A 22,899-nucleotide genomic window follows, 5' to 3' on the forward strand; every position below is an offset into this window, starting at 1 on the left:
TGCTGATTTAACTTGATGATGTTATTTCCTAGTGCTATAGGAGTTTTAGAGCCATGCTGTTAATTTGTAAAGAGCAAAATTTATCCTGGTTTCAACATGGCTCTGTGTGTGGTGTCTGTGCTGCGTGGCTTTGTCTATTTTCCAATTAAACTGTGTATTTTCTTTTTAGTGGGAAAAGTTCTAGCTACATATGAAGAAAATACAAGAGATTTCCTGTTCCCTGACCCTAAGCTTACCCATGGGCTCCGTGGTTTGCAGCGTGAGGTTTTAATGAAGAGGTCCCCGTCTTTCACAGTGAGTGAATGTCTGTGGATTGTATTTATGACACAGTCTGCTTCACTGAAGAAACCCCTTGAACTGCTTCAAATGAAAAGCGATTACTTCTGACAGATTTTGCCATTTTAAGGTGTTGAATGTACAAATCCACAGCTGAACTTCGGGGAAAGTATAATCTTTTTTTGGAATGCTTCAAGAAATTATTTAATGTGGAAAAGTTAGTTTCCACTTGGTTTGCAGTGTGGCACCATGACATGTCTCCATTCAGTTTAATCTGTGATGCAGCTGGTGGCTGAAGGGATGCAGGAGATGTCATACTGACTTCATGGTTCTCAACAGAAGCCATGTAACCCTCCTCCTTGGTCCTTCTCCATAGCATTTTGGAACAATAGCTAATTGGCAGAATGAGTGCAGTGAATTAATGCTAATTTTCTGGAGATAAGGGCTCAAGTACATGTTAAATGAAAATGAATTCATTTCACATTGCCCTTTCATGAAGTTTGACTGTTGAATCTTAATTGTCAGCAGAATAACCCAGGAAGGCACCTTAAGGAGGATGGTGATGTTGTGTTTTGAGCTTTTTGTGGAGTTTTACTGGTGGATTGGCAGGACATTTGGATAAGAACTCAGTTACCCTGTCTGTTGTGGTTGGGCTAAAAGCACATGGGAGGAGGGAAATGCTGATTAAAGTTCATTGTTATCTTTTAGCTGGTGTAGCCTTTCCCCAGAAAGGGCAACCTGGAAACTGCCCAGACACTTGCAATTAGAGGTGCTAATTTGGTGTCTAATGCTGTGTTACATTTGAATGAATTAAGGTTGTGATTTTGTGCTACAAAATGTCTGATTCTGCAGTAGCTTAAAAACAAAAACAACCATTATTTTTTGGCTGTAGTGTTTCTTTGATATGGCTCACCCCATGCATGGTGGTGTGGCTCACGAGATGGGGTGAAACTGTTTTGTTTTCATGCTGCTCATAGAATAGGTGCCTTCCTGGTGTTGAGAAAGAATAGGGAGGTAGGAACAAATGAAGTGGTATTAGCTAAATGTTTTTAGATTTTTTTGTGAACAGAATATAGTGAGTCTTCATAGAAGCAGAGCTGCTAGACAAGTTTGATGGGTTTTGTCAAACTGAGTTATTTGAAACAAAAATTATGTATTTTCTAATAAAGAAAAGGTGCCATAATTTGTGAGCTGTGAGAAGATGTGGTCAGAGTAATTTGGATGTGTAGGTGATGAATGATGACACTGTAGTAGCTTTAAAAATTTGACTGTGGTAAGACACAGACATACTTCATGTCCTTGGGAGCAGCATAACAAAATCCATCTCTGCCTGGAACAGGGACTGCAGGAGCCTTTGTTGCTCCATTCCATCTCCATAGTTTGAAAGTACAGTGTAAGAGAAGATTTTGGCATAGTGACCCCCATTTTCAGGAATAATGCAGAAGCTGGGTTTGATGGCGTTGGAGGGAGGCTCCCAAAAGGAATTTCTTCTTCCTCTCCTTGCTTGCCAAGTGGAATGGAATAACTATGAAAGGATTTTTACCTCCAGTAGAAATGCAGTCTCAAGTGCCTCCCTCTCCCAGTAGTCCCTGAGCTTTACTGGCAAGTGTCTCTTGCTAAGTCTGTCAGCACGAAGTGCTGGATGTGAATGCTAAGCAAAAGGAGATGTTGAACAAGGTCATGAGAACCCTCACATTATTCCTATGCTACTGAAGCCATGTTCTTCCCACATGAAAAGTTATTCATAGCCAGCTGAGATGTTGAATATTTTTGAATGGCAGCTGTGCTTCAGTGACAGTTTGATTCCAAATAAATTTGTCTTTTATTAAAAAAATAAAGGTAGCAACAGTAAGATTACGGTTGTGGAGTTCAGATAGGCAGTGACAAGCAGTGTCTGATTAACACTGCTAATCTGCCAGTTGGAAGGAATCCCAAGTTGAGAGGATCAAAACTCCTCCAGAAATCTGGCACTTGGCTGATAATGTCCCTGGCTAAATGTCTTACAAGGTTTACAAACTCAGTGTGCATGCAAGACATGCCTCGAGTTATCTCTCCCAGTCCAGTGTTGCCCAGCTGAGGCTCTTGCTGGCTCTTCTGTATTTTTCTGCAACCTTTACCTTTCAGAATATGCTTATGCCTGGACTGTGGTCGTGATTTCTTACAGATGTTCTTATCTCCATTCCCCACCTTCATGCAGTATTTGCTACATTACTTAAAACAGTTTCTTTTTTGCTATGCTATCTTCCATTAACAGTCCAGTGCAAGGCCTTCTGTTATATTCCTGTATACTTTTTTAAGCTAAAGTGTTACTTGTGTTCCTTACAGTCAAAAGCACATATTAGACTTGTATTCTTCTAAATGTGAACCACCTTTATACTTTTTCTGTGGTCAAATTTGTATTATGTCCCTTCTGTTTAATGAATGGTGCAGAAATGCTCAGGGCTGCAGACACCACTAAGCCAGAAGCTGAAGAGATCCCAAAAGCTTTCCAGCTGGATTTTCATTTACAGATGTGTCTGGGGCTATATGATGGTATTTACATAATTCTGTGTTGAGTGTCCTACAGCAGCCCTTGATTTGGGAACTGCAGAAAACAAGCAGCAAATTGTCTGATGGCTTTGGCATGTGAGTTGCTTTTGACATATCCATGCCTGTGCATTCAAATGCCATCCCATATTGCCTCTCCACAGACAATTTCTCAGAAGAAGCCATAGTTTGTGTCATTTTTTAGGGATGAACACTTAACAATTTTGTAATCATTTCCAGTCTCTGTGAGAGCAGTAGGTGCTCTATTGTTGCATTTTGTAGTAGACTTACTAATTCTATGTCCTTTTTTAAATTGTTGATAGCACTTGACAATTCATTAGTAATAAAAGCGAGTTGATTAAAGATGATCAGTCTTGAAACCTCTTTTATGTGCCATAACTTGACTTGATTGAATCCTGGACTCTGTTAATTGCTGTGACTGAGCTTTCTTGGCATTTTTGTCATTTGATTTCCATAATCTATCCTGGGGCCAGATCATGTTCCCTAATGGGAAATCAGTGTTTAGGCAGGTGGTAGAGAATAGTTTGGTTAATCAATAGACTTCACTCACAAAGTTCCTGCTAATTCTTATAGATGTGGGATAAAGTCACAAACAGACCAGCTCCTTTTCATGTCTCAGTGATTTTGTGTGTTCATGTGCACAAATGCCTGTGCACTGAGATGCCTCAGGCACCAAATTCTGTCCACGTTGAAAGAGGAGGGGGTAGGAATTTCTGGGGGCACTTGATTTTCTCTTGGATTCTGCAGAGCTGTATAGGATGCACATAGATGATTGCCGCTTGTTTATAGCATATGTGGCATTTCGTTCTTTTATGCCTTTTTTTAGTGCTGCTGTTTGGGAAATAATGCTTGTGTGTTGTAATCCCTGTCCTTTACACCCAGTAAATTCTGAATGCATTGGCCAATGCTCAGTGAATAGGAAGGCAATAGTTTTCTGAGGTGTTGTGTTCCTATCCATGGCTGCAGTAAAAGGTGAGTGGAACAGAAGCTGCTAATCATGTAAAAATGGTGGGATATGCTGGCCATCACTCTGTGTGTGCTGTGCTTCACCAGGAGGCCCAGTGGGACCCCAGTGATTCCAAGTGGGACAAACTAGGGCTGCCCCATGGGCAGGAGGGGATTGTGGATGTGTTCCATGCTGATGGAACAAGGGAGGCATCCACAGAAATCAGACTACTCCAAAGATTACAGAATGAAGGGTTTTCTTAGTCATACTGTTAAAAAGGAATAGTTATCTGCAGTGTGATTGACTGATTAAACAAAATGTTTTTACAAATGAGATGGCACAACTGAGACTGTTCTCAAACAAGTTTACAAAGTTAGTATTAATGAAACTTCTAGAGCATGACTGAAATTTTTATTGATGCCATACAGCATGGCATGAAAAATCTTTAAAAGTGATTTTGACAAAAAAATGTATTAAAATAAAAGTCAGACCTTAATTGTTGTACAAAAGCAGTGTAATCATCTGTAATTGAATTGTCAGAAATGCAAATGTTAGCATCTTGACATTTACCATTGCTGTTCTGTCTTTTCTAATTATCTTTATTAAAGGCTGAAATTAACAAAGGAAATGGCTGAAAATTAGGAATGGTTTGTTACATTAGGTGACATTTACCTCTTTGATACCCTTTATCTTGAGTTGAAGCTTGATATGCAATTATTGTCTCTCTTCTAGGGAATTGCACCAAAATTGAGATTTTCTACAACCTGCCTTATTTCAGACAGTCTGTTAATCTTAGGAAGGAGTCACATACAGGTTAGCACAATTTAATTGTTTGCAATTTCTAGATTTAATATTGATAGCCTTGCTTCCAATCTTTCCATGTGCTGCTCACTTCAAACTTTCCTCATTCTTTTGTTGTGGTTAAAGCAGGTATCACAGGTGCTTGACAACTTGATTAAATTTTTAATCAAGTATGAGTAAAGAGTGGGTTTGGTGCATGACAGTAGATGCTGAGAGTTCCTTGAATCTGAAACAATTATCAGCTGCTATGTTCTATGATCAGCTGAAGTGTCAGTCCCTGGTGCATTGGTACATGGGAAAATGCCTTCACATCATTTGTTACTGACACTTAAAATTAAGGACAGTAAAAACTAGGTGTTGTTAGAGAAGGTACATTATTAAACCAAACCAATTAATTTAATGGTTTTCCATAACTGTATCACTGACAGTAATGGAAATGCAGATTTTGTTGAAAAGACTATCACCTGTATTAATCTGGAAGTGCTGCTTTTGCACCAAGTAAATTTAAAGGTGAAGCAGCACTCTTCTCTGGTCTCACAGATTGGAATTTTGGTTTGGATTTCTGGATTTACAAGCTGTCATGTAAAGTTACTCTTATATCCTCCTTCTTCTGCTGTAATATTGAAAAATGGTGCAGCATCATTGGAAGGGAATGGTTGTCAGGAAGGCTTGTGTGCAAAGACACTTAGGTGCCTTTGACCTGTTGGTGGCATTGCTAATGACTTCAATGAGAAGTTTCTTCCAAATTTAATAAATGAAATGTATGGAGACAGAAAAAAATTTAAAAATCAGTGAAAATTGTCATTGTCAGAAAATTGGCTTCAGTGAAGGTGACTTGAGTAAGGGCAAATTGATTTAAAATTTAAACTGTTCCTAAAAGTATCGATGAATGGCAGCTCAGATTCACTTGTGTTGCAGTTTTACAACTGGTGTAAGCCAGGAGCAGCACCACCTGCTTCTGGTGAAGTTGAGATTAGTTTTAGAGAATTAGGTCTGGCTTTGTGTGGCCAGGTCTGTCTCACCATCAGTTGCACCAGTGAGTTCATATTCTGTCAACACAAAACAAACACACAGACTCAGCCTCACTGGCTGGCTGTAGAGGGAAAGCCTTGAAGGCAAGCTGGACATTTTATTTCTGAACCAAAGCAGTCCATGTAACATTCAGATCTAGGGCTAATGTCAGCTAGCTCCAGCTTGAAAAAGAATTTCTGACAGAAAAAGTATTGTTTTTCTCCACTAAACTTTACACTTAAAAAAACTAATAAATTCACCATAATCTAAGAAAGTATTAATTTTAGAGAATGTAATTGCACTTCTTCTGGAGCTTTAGGCAACTCTAAATGCATATAATTTAAACTATTAAAAAGGCTCCTCTTTTAATTTATGTCTTGTACTTTAAAGAGGAAGAATTTTAAAATAAAAGCTTAAACAGGTGAAAAATGCTTCAAATCTGTGTATGGCTATATCAGGTAAACTTTGTGACAAAATTAAATTTAATTTTTAGAATCTCCACTAACTGTGTGAGAAAGCTAATTGAATAAGTATCAGACACTTAACATCTAACATGCTGTACGCTGGGTGTTTAACCTTCTTTTGGTTTCAGAGAAAATGGTGAACCCATTGGTTTTTAAATTGCTGTTTGATTACAGTTTTGTGAGGGGAACTTCAGCTGCCATGGCATGTCCTTCTGGTAGAATCATTAGTTCCTTGTTCGCGTTATGTCCAGCAATCTTTATCCTACACTCTGCCAAATCAGATTATTTCCCTTCTTCACTGCAGACTGATAGGCACTGGGTGCATCATCCAGCCCTAAGTGGAAGAATGCCCTCCAAGCTGGCCAGGAAGAGCCCTCCTTCAGCAGAGCAGAACTCGGCCCTGCGGAGCTACGAGCAGCCCACCATCGCCTCCAAGTCGCGCTCGCCGTCCCCGTACACCAAGCGCCGCATGTGCGAGCTGTCGGAGGAGGCCAGGCAGAGACTGTCCCACCTGAACCTGGGCCCTCACGAGTTCAGGAGAGACACCGACAAACCTCCCTTTGTCATCAGACGGGTTTGTATTGGCTCCCAGGTGCTTCCAGCTTAAGCTCAGTTCAAATGTTGTTCTTTCACTAAATAGCGCTCCAAAAATTCATTCAGCTCTTAGTTTAGATGAATAATTTTTTCTTCTCCTGAACAGTCTGTCACAGAGTGATTTAAATGTAAAATTAACTAAACTAAAATTTCTTTTATCCGCTTTAGTAACAGACAAAGATCAAATTCTTTCATGAATATCTTGGTTAAATTCTCTGAGGCCCCATTTCTTTTCTTCCAGCACACTAGACAGGATAATAGGTGTATAAATTCGGCTTGGAAGTAATTGATATTAGTATTAAAAATTCCTGAATAAGACTTTAAAGAAAGAGTGTCTAGTCACATTATGAACATTTACACTTCCTCTCTTTCAACTTTTTTTATGTTGTCATCCTGTGATATTTGGAACACTTCCTTTGCTCAGAGCTACATCTGAAACGCTTTGACTTAAGAGTTCATAACATAAGGACATTTTGCCATACATGAAAAATTGTCCTGAAATTAGATACTTACTTAAAGAAATTGTGTGTAGCTCTTTTAAAATGAAGGAGCTACATTTCCCAGCCACCTGGAGGATCATATACTCATTTTTTTCCCCTTCTTAATTATTATTCTTATTGCAACTATTCCCTGATTTTAGAAAATCACTTTGAATTTGTAGGGGCAGAAATGGGATCGTTCTTATTCTGTGCTGTGTTATTATGATTTCTCTACAGTTCTGGGCACTTACCACAACCAGTTAGATAATCAAGTAGTTAAATAGTTTGCTTCTACCTTATATTTTTACCTAGTATCAGTACTAATTAATTAATAATATATTGTCAAAGTTTAGAAGTTTTATTCTACATATAGCTACCTTTTAGAAATTCAAAATGGCCTGGATAAGTCATTAATCATTAATCAATCTGCTGTATCTCTCAAGTATTTTTCTTTTAACTCCTTTTGTTTAATTCTTTTGGTTTTTGATCTATAGGTGAAGTTCACGGTTTAATTATAGTATCATTAACACTGATTATTGATTTTCAATGCTTGGTTATGTTTGTACAAAAAAAAGAGAAAGCTTGTCTCTTAATTCAGCATGTCCTCACTGTCATGGCCTTTCTAGACTGAGAATTCTCCTTTTAGGGCATCTTTACTGCTGAGAACTCTTTTGGCCTGGAGATTTTGTGTTATGAAGATCAAAATTGGATTATATTAAATGTAACTTTTTAATTAGGAAGAGATTCAGATCTCTCTTGGTGAGATCTAAGCTGTTTAGAATAAATATGAGATACCAGGAATTGTTTAAAAAGACTGCAGACGTTACAGATGAAGGAGGAGCTGTCTGCATTTTCCCTTTCTTTGAATAATAGGATATTCAGAGTTTTCTCGACCTTTCTAGCACTGTTTCTGTTTATGCACAGTAATACTTATAATGCCCATGAGCCAAGTGCTATGAAAATAGTCTAAAATAGTATTTAAATAAAGTAAAATATTGCAGAAAATACCAGTTATGGTCTTATGAACAAAACCAGAAAAACCAGGGATTGATACATCTGATACTGAGTATTTTAATAGTGTTTTTGCTTCAGGTTGGACAACCAAGTCCTGGTGCTAAACTTCATTCCTTGTGTTCCCTGCGAGAAAGCACAGCAGAAGCCTGGCCCAAGGCACCCCATGGTCAGTATTTTCTGCTGTATATCTCATAGTTGCTTTTGATTTCTGCAGGAAGCAGTTTTATTTGGGGCTTTTTTATTATTATTTTTGGGTTTTTTTTATTTATTATGAAAAACTGTGATGGAGAAAAAGCTGTTAGTTCTTCCTAGGAAAAGGAAGAATGCTGAATAAATTACTGCTTCAAAGGGTGCCCTTGAATAGTTCTTTACCTCATGAAGCTTGGAGCGTAGTTCTACATTATATGAAAATAGGAGAGAATTACAAAGCTCAGACAAGTGCTCTGTTTCACTCCCTTTTTTGTTGAGTTGGATGGTGGAGAAAATCTGCACCATGGTTTGTGGGTGTGTTGATCAGGCTTGGGGTATTGATTATTTTGAAGTTCAGGGGCTCTGTTTCTTCAAAAATGGGTAATGTTTATTTCAGCAGTGTTTGTGAGTAGTGGATCAGTGACTTACCATTATTTATGAGCATGCAGGATGTGCTCCAGTATCTGCTTCAGCATCCTTTGGTATCAGTAAGTGAGAGCTTAATAAAAAGTGTGGGATCAGAAATTTAAGAAAGCGCCCTAAAACTTGATTTTATTGCACATGTCTTACAATATGAGGATTTTAATGAGTCTCATCAGTATTTGTTTATGTGTGCTCTGCCTCATTTTTATTTCATTTCCTCACTAATTATAATTTGTTATACAGCAAATCATTATGAACGTGTTATTTTACATTTGTTCTTTGTCATTGCACTGGGTGCTGAATTTTAAAGGTTTCACATCCCCTTTGGGAACAGATTTGCCAGTCTGTCATGGCTGGATAATGGAGCAGACCAGATCATCTGATACCATTGCACACTTTCAAAATGAGCTGGTGGTTTCTGGCCAATATTTAGTACACCAAAATCTACTTCTATTAATATCCAGAGGAGCCTTTGGTCAGCTGTCTGTCTTGAGGCTTAACTGTAACTTCTGAAAAGAACAGATCCTCAGGATTAGAAATCTTAAATACAGACAGTACACTTTAGTCCCTTTTTGCTTTTCCTGGGTCTCAGTATGAGAGTTGTTCAGTAGAAACTGATAGAACAGACCAAGAAAGTAGATTTAATGTTTGTGAGGACAAAAAGGATGCTTTGTAAAAGATTTCATTTAGGAAATTAAGAAATGCAAATGTGTTTTTGATTTCTTCTGTCATGGACCTTTTTTCCTTGTCCAGATCCTTCTCCTCGCAACAGCTACAGATCCAAGAAAACTGAAGTGAGTACTTGCAAGTGGTTTTCCTTACACTATTTTTTGGGAAGCTCTGAGCTTCCCAGTCTTCCTTGGATTGTCTTGCATAGGTATTTTTGAAATGTTATCTACTGTAGTATCAGAAGCAAGAAAAAGGACATTTCAAATCTGATCTAGCCCGGTTAAGGCCTGCTGACAGATTATTTACAAACATTAGAAGGAAACTTTGCACTCTTTAAAGATAAAGATGCCTGCACATACAGAATTTGCTTTTCCTTGGCATTAAGGCTTGCAGCAAGGCCATAGAGGAGCCTTTAAAGGCTGTTTGCATTTGCCTTACCAGTTATTCTGAGAGCATTGTTCATTCTGGAAATCTGTGTGAAGGTGGCACTGGTACTACTGGGAAACCACTGTTGTGTTATTTCACATCCTTTCTTTTTCATATTTTGGTTTGTTTGTGTATTAAAATAATATAGAGATTAACATCAGGATTGTTTTGGGTTTGGGAGGTTTCATTCTTTACATCCTCATTTAGTTAGTTTTTGCCTGTGTTCCTGAAGTACTGTAAAAATTGTGGGTTTAAGCAGTTATGTGTGCCCTCTAGATTTCCTAATGGCTGGGAAAATTGATGATAATAGGCATGAGAAAGAAAGGGAATTATGAGGATAAACCTTGATGTCTATGTCAAGCACACTTTTGTCAGACTAAACTTTTATTACCACGGGCTGTTGTTCTGTGTATTGTGTGAGTCTAATATACCCTGCTGCCTCTGGATTGTTCCATGGGTTGTTCAGGCTCTCAGGCATTATTCTGAATCTGTGAGATTCCTGGGAAGCCTTTAATTGTGCACTCAGAAAAGTTGATAAAAGGGCTGTTGTAGAAGAGTTTCACACAAGATGGTGTGATAGTTACCAACAGATTCTTCTGAGACTTGTTGATTTACTTTAGACCATGGATTTTTGCACGAATATACAATCTGAATGAGTACATAATCTTTAACCTTTCAGGTTGAGAAATAAAAATGTGAAAATTGTACGTCTTGATATTTGTAATACATTTTAGTTTGATGGGATATTTTTCAGGCAAAATCCACCAGTGGAAAAGGCTTGGATAGATCTGCTGTCTGCAAGGAGGATGTGAGCCCAGATCCACCCAACAGAGAGTCCCATTCTGCTGCTCCTTTGGAGTGTTCAGCACTTCCAGCAGCTCAGGAGTCTCTGAGTTCTGTGCTGAGTCGATCTTCTCTGAGAGAAAGGTAATGCCCTGGTTTTGTTCATGACATTCTGGAATTAGGAGCATGAGCTGATGGTAGCAGTGCCTGCATGACTGTAGTTTGCGTGTTTGGAGGTGTGAGGGCTGAAGACACTGAAAAATCTTCCTATAACAGCTGTGTTGTTGTTTGGCTTCTCCTTTTGCTGTGTTTGCTCTCACCTCTGCTTGATGATGACAGTCCTAGTAACATGGCAGTGAAAATGTCTGAAACAGTGACATCCCAAATTTCAGGCTGCCAATGTCCATCTGGAACAGAGAATTAATAAATCATCACTTAAGTGAATCATCACTGTTTCAGAGGGGATTGGAATTTCAGGAATGTAAATACAGATATGTAAAAATGGCAAAAAATCTCTACGGTGGGTACTTGGAAACCTTTTTTCCATCTGACTTTTCACAGGTGCTTTTGAGCACGTACTTGTGGCTGTGCCCTACTCAGATGTGTGACTGGTGTGCATAACATGCTTGGGCTAGCTTTAATCTACTCAGTGTGTTGTTTTCCAATATTTTCACTTTTTTGAAACCATAAAATCATGATTTTAATTTTTTAAGTGGAACTGTGGACCTCTGCAGCTATTGTGTGTATATTAACTGCTATATTCCAATTATTTTTCTTATCTATCTCACTGACCCCAGTGGGACTTGTTTGGGGACAAGTTAATTTGATGGATTTCAGTCCCTGGGTTAATATTTTGGGCCAACTTCCCAGCTTCAGTGTCTTATGAGGGTGGGATGGAAGAAATGTCAAAAAAGCAACAGATGGTTTCATGCTTAAGCCCTTCAATCCTTCAAGGAGAGTATTCCCTGCTTCCTGCTGAGTAGAACGTGTTCTTGGTGCTCCTCTTGTACATTCAGGTAGCAAGTTACTGGTTGTCCTTCTGGGAGCAGAAAATCTGTATGAAAAGCTAGGCCTGTGTAAGCAAATAGATAGAATAATTGGGAGGAACTAAGCATTGAACTGATGCCCCATCCTAAATGCTGAGGATGTCCTTTGGTGACCAGTTCACACTCTGTTGCCATTGGTACCAAGTTATTCAATGCTTGCAGGTTGCATTTTACAGCCTACACACAGCCTAATGCTTGTTTCCAAAATAGAAAAACTGTCTCAGTTTTTTCTTTAAAAAGAAAAATGACAGATGGCAGGTGGGGACTGAATTTTTAATACTCACAAAGATCAAGTTGGTGTTTTAACATCTTCCTCTGCTTGAAAACTTGTTTGTTAGTTGTTCTGTGTAATAGTGCATCTTGGAAAAGTGTTACACAGAGATTAGGATGTATCTGGGGTTTGAGGGAGGTTTCTTTGTCATCTTGTCTGCCTCCCCACCCTCCTCTGACAGTGTTTGTGCATTAGTTACCCATATCTGGGGAGAGATATTGTCATGGTAACTTTTTTATCCTTTCTTCAGCCGGACTCTTTTTGGGGGGGTTTGGGCTAAATTATATACACATTTTATTTAGAACTGATGGGGTGCCTTCTGTTGATAGCAGGGAAGTCTTGTATGTTGTGAGCTGCTGTTACATGCATAGCAATTTAGTCGTCTGCCAGTTAATCTTGACTTGTCTGAATGTTCTTGCTTTTTCTCTTTATGAGCCTTTCTCCAAAAGAGATTTCTGATCTTGTGAAATTATGTTTTTTCTTCTTATTAAAGCAAATGTTCTCAGCTTTTCAGAGCTGTAACATCTCTTTATGTAAAATATGTAACCATTTACTTCTGTCATCAGAAGAAAAATGAAAATTAGAAATAAAGGGCATAGTCTAAAAAAAATTGATCTCTGTTTCATGCTTCTGAGATAACAATGGTTTTAGCTGATTGTGTACTGAGAGTTATACTTGGAATAACAAACATGGTTTAGAGGTCAGTGTTTGGAAATGCATGCAAACGCTGCTGTTCAGATCATAGAAATACAGAGGAAATCAGTGCACTGAAAGTAAAGCAGTGTTAGCGTAATTGTAAGAATATGGAGTCTTATCTCACAGTATTTGGTGTTTATTTCCTCAATTTTATTTTGAATTACAAAGACAAATTGCTTAGCATATCCAGGCTACTGTTTTTAATGCTAGTCAACCCACAGTCAATATGAAACTTGACTCCCCACCTCAACCTTTAGTTCCCTCTTTTCCCTTTCTTTTTTAAAATGTAGTGTGAAGTGGCTGGCTGCCTTCTTGGGAGTGTGTCCCAGAGCCCTGCTGTGTGGTTGTAAAACCACTGCAATGCTTTTCAGTGAGACAGAAATTGGGGTCTTGTGCAAGGTCCTCTGAGCCTTTTTGTATCCTCCCTGGCAGTTTCCAGTCCTTTTCTTCGAGCCTGCTAGAGACACCACAAATCAATCCTCTTCCCCTTTCCTCTGAGATTTCAGTCAGAAGCAGAACTGTAAATAGATTTACTATTGAACAAGACAGCCAAGTTTTGAATATTGATTTTTCATACCTTCTTTTTACATTTTTCATTATGTACATCTAAGGAAAGCATTTGCTGACGTTGGGAGCTGACGCTCAGCAGTGATGTGGCCGTAGAAACCTCCAGAGGTCCCTTCCAGCCCTCACTATTCCATGATTCTGTGGGGTTTGATTGCAGCTCCTGTGCAGACCAGTGGCACTCACAGACCCTCGAGTTCCTGCCCCACAGTGTGCCAAGGCAGTTGTTTGGTTGGTTGTGCAGAGAGGAGCATCCTGAGCATCCTGGAGCATTCACACTCTGTCCTTTCAGTGCTGCTTCAGGAAAGCAAAGCTGGAATCCAGTCCTTGCTTTCATGGTGCACAGACATCCTCACACACTCCTAGAAAATGGCGTTTTTCTTGGGGACTTACAAGCTAAGCCTTCCTTGCAGCACTGAAACCTGCAGCAAAGTACCTGTCAGAAAGAAAAGGAGAAATAGTGAGATGGATTCCATAAGGTCAAAAGTCCTTTGAACAGAGCTGTGTGCTGGCACAAGAAAAATCCTTTCCTCAAGAGACTACAACAATCATGGGAGTATTTGACTATTTCTGTTATGTGAGAGGCAAAGCTACTTCTTGTGCATTTGGGATCAAAGGAGTCTTTTTCCTGCTCTGGAAATAGCATGCTTCTACTTTTGTTTCCAGATTGAAGTGCAGTTCGATAGCTTTTTTCATCTTCTCCTGGTTATGCTGCTGAAATGTGATCTTACCTGCTATAAAATTTAACAAAAACCTAAGTTCTCTTTGAAGTGAGACAGAGGTTAAGTGTCTGGATCAGATGCCCTTCTGTAATATTCCTGTATTGTTTTACTACCATCTTTTTATATTCTCATTTTCCTAGTACTAGGGGAAATAACAGCATGAAGTTAGATACTGGTAATGATAGATATAATGACAGATACTAATAGATATTAATGAAATATTAAATCCTATGTGAAGTCCTTGAAAACATCAGTTACCAGAATTTTTAGCTTCAGTGATCTTGAAAACAATCATCCCAGGACCTTGAGGGTTATTTTATTCCACAGCAAAAACCAGAAACAGGTGGTTCACCTGATATTTTAGAGACTGGCATGCATCCTGAGGCAGGGTTTGCTTCTGTGAGAGCATATGTTTTAAGTTTTGAGATCTCCTGCTAAAAAGTAGAACACAGAAAAAATATTACAGACTTCTTAGGAAAAAGCTTGCTCTCAGGAGAGGCTGCACCTTGGTTTCCTGTCTGTTTCTAGCCATTTAAAAGTCGTTATTTCTGATTTTTGGAATTTTCTTTGGTAGGAAGGTTTGGGGTCTATCAGTCTCATCTCTTGGGAAAGTTTACTTCTTTTGCATTCTTTAAATATTAACTTCTGGAATCAGCACTTGAATATAATTTATTTCATACTAGATTTGATGAAAGTGAGCAATACCTAAGCCTTGTTTCATATTTTTGACCAAAATCTGTACTATTTGTCATCTTCATTGGTTGATTTTGCTGCAGCAGTAAGTAAATCTGAAATTGATTGCTGTCAGAGCCATTTTGTGTATAAATTAATAAATTCAGAGAAGATAGAAGGTAATGGAAAATCTTGCAAAGAGCATAAGGAGGTGCAGCCAATTTGTGACAAACTAATGATTTAGTACCACAATGACTTCAACCTTTTGGGAGCAACTGCTCAGCTGGAGTATTGACTTTCATTGAAATTTCGGAAGCTGGCTGCCATTAAGTTTCACTTTTTACATGATGTATATTACCACAGTTGTAAGGGCTGGATATGGAAAGGAGGGGGGAAAAAAGCATTTACTAATTTAAGAACTCAACACTGAATGTGTCTCAAGTGCTTCAAGGCCCATCTATAAACAGGGATTTGAAAGTAAGAGAAGCTACGTAGAAAGCATGAGAAATTTTACTTTTTTTTTCATGTCCTGCTGAAGAGGGAGGGCAAATTGGTGCACAGTTAAGCTGTCAGCTTCTGCTTCCAAATATTTAGGCATCTGTGCTCTTGATTTAAGGCCCTGTCTGTGTGTGGTTGTTCTTGCTTTGTAGTAATATCCTGCCACTGTGAAAGCAGCCACCCTCCCCCAGTTCCAGCATTGTGAGAATGGAGGGGGTTTGTGTTGGTGTAACTTCATTACAATTCAGGCTTCTATGTACAAACAGAGCCTCTAAAACACTTCAGGGCTGCATCATAGCCTTTCACTTTTAAAAAAGAAGCTAACCAAATTGTGTCCTTGACTAAATAGACCAGGAAAACCCTGAAGTGTAGCCCAGCTTTTCTGTTGTGCCTCCTTACAGAGCAGCATGCACTGCAGACCAGGTCCATCCTGCTGAATTACCTCCTCATGTCTCTAAAATGAGAGTAAAGCAATGTCCTTCCCTGCTATGAATGCTGAGTAAATACCTGCATAGATATAAAATACATGGAGTGGGTTTTTTATTTCAGAGTTAAATATTTTTGGTTTTGTTGAGGCTCTCTCCTGTTCCATGTGTAAATTCTTGCAGATTGTGGTTTTTTTCAGGTTATACTCAGCTTTAAGTGTTCTTACTCCCTCTTCCCCCCAATTACAGCAGTGTTCTCTGCAGTTGTGAATCTGGTATTACAGGACTTCATTGATTTCTGTCCTGTGATGGTTTGTCCTTGTATGTGGCTTTGCTCAGCATGAGGACTGTGTCTTTGAAGCTGATGAATTCTCGTGGAGGCCACATGCACAGAATTGTTCCCAAGGCAGGGGAGTGCTGTGGTGGGGGAAGGGGTCACGAGAGCCACAGCAAATACTCTGCACAAGGTTCTGGCATTAATTCTGCTGATGTGAAATGTATTAACATCTCCTGCTGAAATGTGATATTAATGTTTTTGCTATGTGCAAGTGGATGATTGGATTGTCTGACATTTAAAAATTCCTATTTATTACAGCTCTCAAGTTTGCAAGCTGCTGTTTGAGTAGAGTACATGGGTGGATGTATCCTGTTTGCATTTCTAATGGAGTGTTTCATCCTAACGGATAAAATTATACATGAAAATAGTCTTTAGCACAAAATCTACACTGTCTGTTTGGCTTCTTCTTTTTTTTCATCAAGGTAGATGTTGTCTGTATGACCTTAAAAAAATCCTTATCTCATAAAAGAAAATAAATGCCTTTTAGTCACATTACAAGGGAAAATGGTTCTGTTTCCTTGATCGGACTCAACACAACATCTTTGAAATTAATCTTGAAAAGTTCTCTGATTGATCTGGCTTTTTCTAGGTCACTGAGCTATATTTCCAAAGTGTTTATACAATCTATTGGAATCAATAAACAATTTAAACTGATGTAACTGCAGAATGTTTGCAAGTCCCAGGGAAAATTGAAAGTATGACAAAGAATACAGCTGTAGGAGTTTATTTCGTTTATCAGGACAAACAGTCATTGAAATGAAATGACTTTCCTTTGAACGCTGCAGTATGATAGTGACACCTTAATCACATAAATAAGTAACTGGTGATTTTAAAGGGTTGTTATTGGTGATTTTGGGCAAATGGAATCCCTGTATTTATAGTCCTAGAAACTGTGCAATAAAACCTGTTTTATAAATTATTTCCAATAGGAGAGTTAGAATATCATAAAAAGGTTGCACTTCAGATTATAGTTTTTGTATTTCAGGCATGATTTTATTTTAGTTTGCATTTCAGGCATGATTTTATTAAAGTTGCATTTCAGTTGGCAAATATTAACAGTATTCTTTAAACGTGGATTAGACCCGATAGTTGTTGCTAAAATTAGGCAATAAAAATACTAGAAAAGCTAATTAAAAAGAAGCTGATACCATTTTTAATCACACTTAAGGTTTTGATTTTTTCTTTTTTTTCTTTTTTTTTTTTTTTTTTTGGTAAATGAAGTTTGGGGGTCTGGGTGAGGAGCCGACATTTGTTATACCACAGCGCACACTAGTGGACTGATCCATAAAATCACCTGGAGAAAGAATTTAATAGTTCTCGAATTAAGTACTTAAATCTTCTTCCTGCAGACATAGCCATGTATTTTCTAACTGAATACAATAGCAAGCTGGGTTTTCTTTTTTTTCCCCAAAAGTAAATACATTTATCTCCAAGGATATTTGTAAATTTACGATTAATAACAATGACCTGAAGTCTTACATACGAATTTCATAAAATTTATTTCCCAAAGGCAATCTATTCCAACTTCTCAGAGCAAGCCACCTGAGTGCTGGAAGAACAGCAGCTGCTGTATAAATAAGGGAAAATGCCATGACTTCATGGCTCTATCTTTTATTTGTCAAGTGGGAAATGACTCACTCTTACTGCATCTAGGATGCAGATTTTTAAACATGCATTTCAGAGGTCCTTTAATATCAGTAAATGTTGTAAATTCTAATGGGAAGCCATTAGATGATAGCATCACTGCAGACCCTTTCCCTTACCTCTCTTCCTTTAAAAAAAGAAAATGTGGGGTTTTTTTTCATAACACAGGTGGTAGAGCACATGCATTGTAATGCAGTACATCAAATGGGGTTTGACTGCATTAGGAAAATGAACATTCCCCTCTGCTTAAGGGACTCACACTTCTGTTTCTTTAAAGGCAGTGCTTTTCTCTCCTAACAAAATTCTCAAGCCATTTTACTTTCTTTTACAAGAAGTTAGGTGACATCTTTTAGTGTAACAGATTGCTGGATTCTAGTGTGCAAAACAATTGCACGGCATGAATTTGCCATACATGCTCTTGGGTTTGGAATTAATTGTAAAATTCTCAGGACAGTCATTTGAATTCTGTAGTCAGCTTGGTGAAAATTGCTGCTTGTAGTGATCCAAGGATAAATAACAATAAAATCATTAGAAACATCCCCATATAGATTATATGTTATATATTTCCAATATTGTGTCATTTCTTGGCACCCTTTCCTGAAGAAAAATAGAAGCATTTTCAAGTAGGTGAATTGATTTAAAGAAACTCATAAATAAGCTGAAAATACTGGTGCTGTTTAGAACAAAGAGAGAGATATTTTGGACATACAAACAAAAATAAGTGAATCCAAATGAGTTGCTTAAATAAAAGAGCATACAAGAAGATTACTCAAAAGCAGAAAAATGGTCACTTTCTAGTTATATTTCAGTCTCTGTCTCTGGTAATAAAAGGAATGATCCAAAAGATTGCAAAGAACTCTATGCCCTGCCTGCAACCTTCAAGATAATCTGTCACTTCCCACTTTGGGGATCCTGCTTCCATTAATTTTTACATTGCTAGTCTGCTTGTTTTGCACTGAAGCTTTCTCTGTGTACTTGGTTTGTTCTTTTTGAAAGGAGCTGAGCAGTTCCTTGGCTGTATTGAAATTTCTGGAGGTTTGGTGAAGGTGAACTGAGCCAGGCACGATCAGACTGGGGATTTGAGTGTGATAGACTGGATAATGCAGGGAATGTGATAGCTGAGAGAGAGGAGGGCAGAAAAGCTGGCAAACTGTGGAATCTCAGCCCTCAGAGTCATGCTGTTTCTGCACTGCATCAAATTTGGGAAGCCACCAAAGCCCTTCAGTGTTGCTGGTGCTCCTGCTGCAGCTCCGTGCTGCTGCTGTTCCCGGCTCAGATTGCAGAGCCTGCCCTGCCAGCTCACAGCTCACCAGTGACCCGTGCTCACTTTGGCATGGTGCCACATCAGGAGCTTTTCTGGGTGCCAAGTCAAGCTCTCAGAGCTTGGGCAACATTGAAATGAAGATGCATAATCTTCATTTGGTGCTCTCTTTCCAGTGTGATGAGCTTGTGTAAGTAAGCATTTCATAGCTTCACACCAATTATTCTTTCCTTCTGTTGATGTCTCTCTTTTAAAAAAATACATTTTTTAATGTAATAACATAGTTGGCATGTAAACAATCATGTTCTCAAAATCTTTGTTGCCTCCCTTAAGAGACTGAGAATAATTATTGATATGAAATTTCTGTCAGTTTCTGAACTTGCTCAGAAGGATGAGCTTCTGAGAAGAATGAGCAGGGCTCTTTTTAGTAAAGTGGAAATAAGTAATCCAAAACATAAGAAGGTAAAATCCAAAAGTTGCTGTTTGGTTTAAATTACTTATACCAAGCAGCTACCTAGCTTTTAAAATAAAAAAAAAAAAAACTTAAAATGCAGTTCCTCTTGTGAAATAAAGGTTGCAATTGCAAGTTTTTGACTCCATGTGTTTTCCAATTTGCATGCAATTGAGTTACCTTCCTTTTGATTTATTCCAGTGAAAAGAACTTCATGTGTGCAACACTTCCTTTAAAGAGAGGCAAATGAAACCTGATCACTGGGAATAGTGTAGCTTTTTTATTCTGTAGGGGCCACACAAACATTACAGAAATATTTCTCAAGTTACAAAATCATCAACATTTTCTATGTTTTTCATCTTCTGTTGGTGTTGTGGCTATTTATGTTTATGCACTGTTTATGCACTGCTTTTCTTTACTTGTACTCCAGAGGAGAAGAATCAAATCGAAACATTGTGTGTGTTCCAAACAGAAGGAGGTAATGCATGCTTCATAATTAAAAGGAAAAAGAAATCTGAATCATAGACTTTTTCAACAAGAAAATATTTCTTCACTTTGTTTTTCCTCTTCCTCTTGCAGATTTGGCACTGGTTGGCCTTCACCAGCAAATATTGATGAGATCCATAAAAGAGTGAAAAATATTTTAAGGACACACAGAGCTAGACAGCGCCTCATATTTGTAAGTTTGACTGCAAACTCAATCTTTTCCCTTCTCCAAAATGGCTGAAAAAGAGAATTGTGCCTTGGATTTATTATAATGTTGTCCTTTGGGACAGCCTTGATTGTAGAAAGATGGGATTGGTGTGTGAGCTCAACTGCTTCACACTGATTTCAGAAGCCTCCTTATCTTTCACCTTTATGAAGTAGTACAGGCAACCCTCTCATGGCTTACTGAGAACAATTATATTGGAGTGTGGGATTTTTTATATTCTGATTCTCCACTCCCAATTTAAGCAACAAATGTTACAGATGTGTAGAACATCAAGGCTTAACATGTTGTGCAGCTGTACATCAGCAGCTGCATGTATCCAGCTGTTTCTAGAGCTAATATTATTCTTCAGATGTGTGATTTTTTTTTTCCCCCTAAATTACCTGGCTTTCAATGAACAGAGCTCTTTATCTAATGAGATTACACCCAGGAACAGAATATTTTACCTTTGATGAAATTTTGAGGTGTGGTTTTAGACAGACAAATTTTTTCCTATTGTGATTTTGAGAAACACAGTTTCTCAAAAAAATGCCAGAGCATTGTACCAGCTGAATAAGAAGATTGTTCATCTGCAGAGAATTTAGAATCTTGAGTGTGAGGTGAGGCAAAAGAAAGGTAGAATAAAAAGGTTGTAAGGATGAGAGATGATTATGATTCAATGATGATAATGATGATTATGATTTAGGATGATGAGGAGCTCTGGCATTCTAACTCAGAAATGTTATTGATGGGGTAGAAGAGACATAAGTCTCCTAAAGTGGAGAAAGACAACTTTTTTTGCTTCAGTTTCTCTCTTAGAAAATAGAATGTTGACAGAAATCTGCTTTTGGTGCAGTTTCAGGTTGCTGCTGTCCCCAGCTGTCCACCTTTCCCCTCAGCTGCAGTTCCCTGTTTCAGTGGGAGTGGGATAAAAAGTGTGAGATGATGCCCTGATGTCCCCCCTCACATTCCCCACAGCAAGGGCAGATGGAGATACCTGGGATGGGGGGACACCCCTGGCTACAGGAAACCCAGGGCAGAAGTGATCTTTGTGGTCTTGATCCTGTCCTGCAAGATGGATTGAAGAACATCTGTCTTCACTCTGAATTCCTTATTTATTTCTTTAGTTGTTTACTTGTTTGTTTATTCATGTCCCCAGATTTAGCCATATTGGGCAGCTCATTGTCTCACCTCATTCTCATTGTCTCACCTCATTCTCACTTAATCTGATTATTTTCTCATTTCTGTTCAATGTTCATTTTTAGCTTAGTTGTTGTGGGTTTTGTTTTTAACTCAGAAAAACCTTGTCTCATCCATACTAAGATTGTTTGATCTAGTTCATGCTGTACCTCCCTGAGTTATTATACGAATGTTATGATTTTGTGAGCTGCTGCCTCTCAAATAGAGGATTCCCATGACATTTTTCTGTGTTTCAGCCACTCAGAATGGGTAAAAATCATGTCAAATGCTCCCCTGATGTTTCAATTAACTTAAGATAACAAACTGGATTTCCTGATAGTTCAACACCTACATGCAATGAACACTTGCACAGTCTGAACCATCTCCAGTGGTTCTTGACTTCTTTCCTCAAACAGTAAACCATGACTATGATAAGGAGAGTTGGATGGTTGGCTACATGGTCTCTCCATACAGTCAAAAAGACTCTGCAAACATTGTGGTGGAATTCTTGAATTGTGATATTTTCTGTTGGCTTTCTCTTGGTTCACCTTGTCACTTCCAGAATCAAACACTTGCTGAATCCTCACAGGGATTAATAAACAGAGATGATACTGTGTCCTCTTCTGTTGGAAAACCTTGTGTTTCTGGCCTAAAAAAATCCAGCTATTATGGTATTTAATTACCCACCTGATCAAACCAGTGATGGCAAAGGACCATTTTTCTCACTTTGTTTTCTTCCACTGAGCAAAAGGAAGGCAAGGATGCTACAGAGAAGTCTTGTGGTGTCAGATAGTTGTGTAGAGCTGGCTCATGAAAGCTGTGCTAACAGCAGCTGACCTAATCAAAAAAGAAAAATAAAATATCCTTGCAGTGAGTGCTTTAAAATACACCAAGATAGGTTGTGCTTCCCCACATGGCCCAAAATGGAGGCTGTGGTGTTTCTCAGCAGATGGCTGAGGTAAATTGGTCATCTTGAAAGTGAGGGAGTAGCAAAGCAAGTGTACTGGCAATGTGGTGAGCACATTCTGGCTCCAATCTAGATCCTCTTCAAACTTTGAAAGGTTAAAAAGTGCCTCTTATTCTGTTCCACTCCAAAGAGCCTAATACTAAATAACCATTCCCAGAAGCATACAGCTGTGTCTTCCAAAATTTCATTTTCATATTGCTCTGCAAAATAGTGTGACTGGAGCCCTGCTGCAGATTCCTTGGGGTGTCCACTGTACCCTTCTGCTGTGACATTGTGACAGTATTGTAATGTTTCCATCTTTTTTTTGCTTTCCAGAACATAATTTGCCTCTGGCAAATGCTGCAGAATTTTATTTATCACTGTACCCCATTTCCTCTTCAGTGCTTTGTAGTCTGTGACTGCTGAAGGAAGAGAGCTCTCCTGTTTACAAACACACTTATTACCTTGTATTTCACCACAATAAATTCTCTCAGGTTTTTCCTCATCCATATGCTGCTGTTCAGCTTGCTCTGCATCTTATTGCCATCTACCACTATATTTATTGTCTTTTCTCCCAGTTCTGTGTTGCCAGCAAGTGTGATTATTTTTACTGCAGTCTTTTTTCCAATTATTTCTCCTATAGCATGAAAGATGACTTTGTTTAGTAATCCTTACAGCAATTGACTTGTGCTGAAAGCATCACTTAGTATCACCCCTTAAGCAGGGTCTTTGCACTTCAGAGTAGAGTGAACATGATTGTGTGTGCTGGAATTTCTACCATCCCATCTCAGGCGAGCAGCTGGCTCCCTCCACATGGGTGTTTTGTTTCTTTCTTACTTAAGAGGGCAAATTTGGGTTAATTAATGTCTAGATAGCA

At 38.5% G+C, this 22,899-nt stretch overlaps 1 protein-coding gene across 1 annotated transcript in view; it reads left to right on the top strand.

The window, feature by feature from the left end:
• The window catches only part of SPATA6 (spermatogenesis associated 6), a 39,616-nt gene that overhangs the window by 8,179 nt on the left and 8,538 nt on the right, over positions 1–22,899 (top strand). Inside the window, exons 5-11 of the mRNA XM_074545839.1 lie at positions 170–294; positions 4,502–4,582; positions 6,350–6,619; positions 8,211–8,298; positions 9,498–9,538; positions 10,594–10,766; positions 19,789–19,888. Of these exons, the coding sequence (XP_074401940.1) occupies positions 170–294; positions 4,502–4,582; positions 6,350–6,619; positions 8,211–8,298; positions 9,498–9,538; positions 10,594–10,766; positions 19,789–19,888 (878 nt within the window). The remainder of the gene's footprint in view (positions 1–169; positions 295–4,501; positions 4,583–6,349; positions 6,620–8,210; positions 8,299–9,497; positions 9,539–10,593; positions 10,767–19,788; positions 19,889–22,899) is intronic.

Source organism: Zonotrichia albicollis, chromosome 8 (assembly GCF_047830755.1).
Source record: "Zonotrichia albicollis isolate bZonAlb1 chromosome 8, bZonAlb1.hap1, whole genome shotgun sequence".
NCBI classification, from domain to species: domain Eukaryota; kingdom Metazoa; phylum Chordata; class Aves; order Passeriformes; family Passerellidae; genus Zonotrichia; species Zonotrichia albicollis.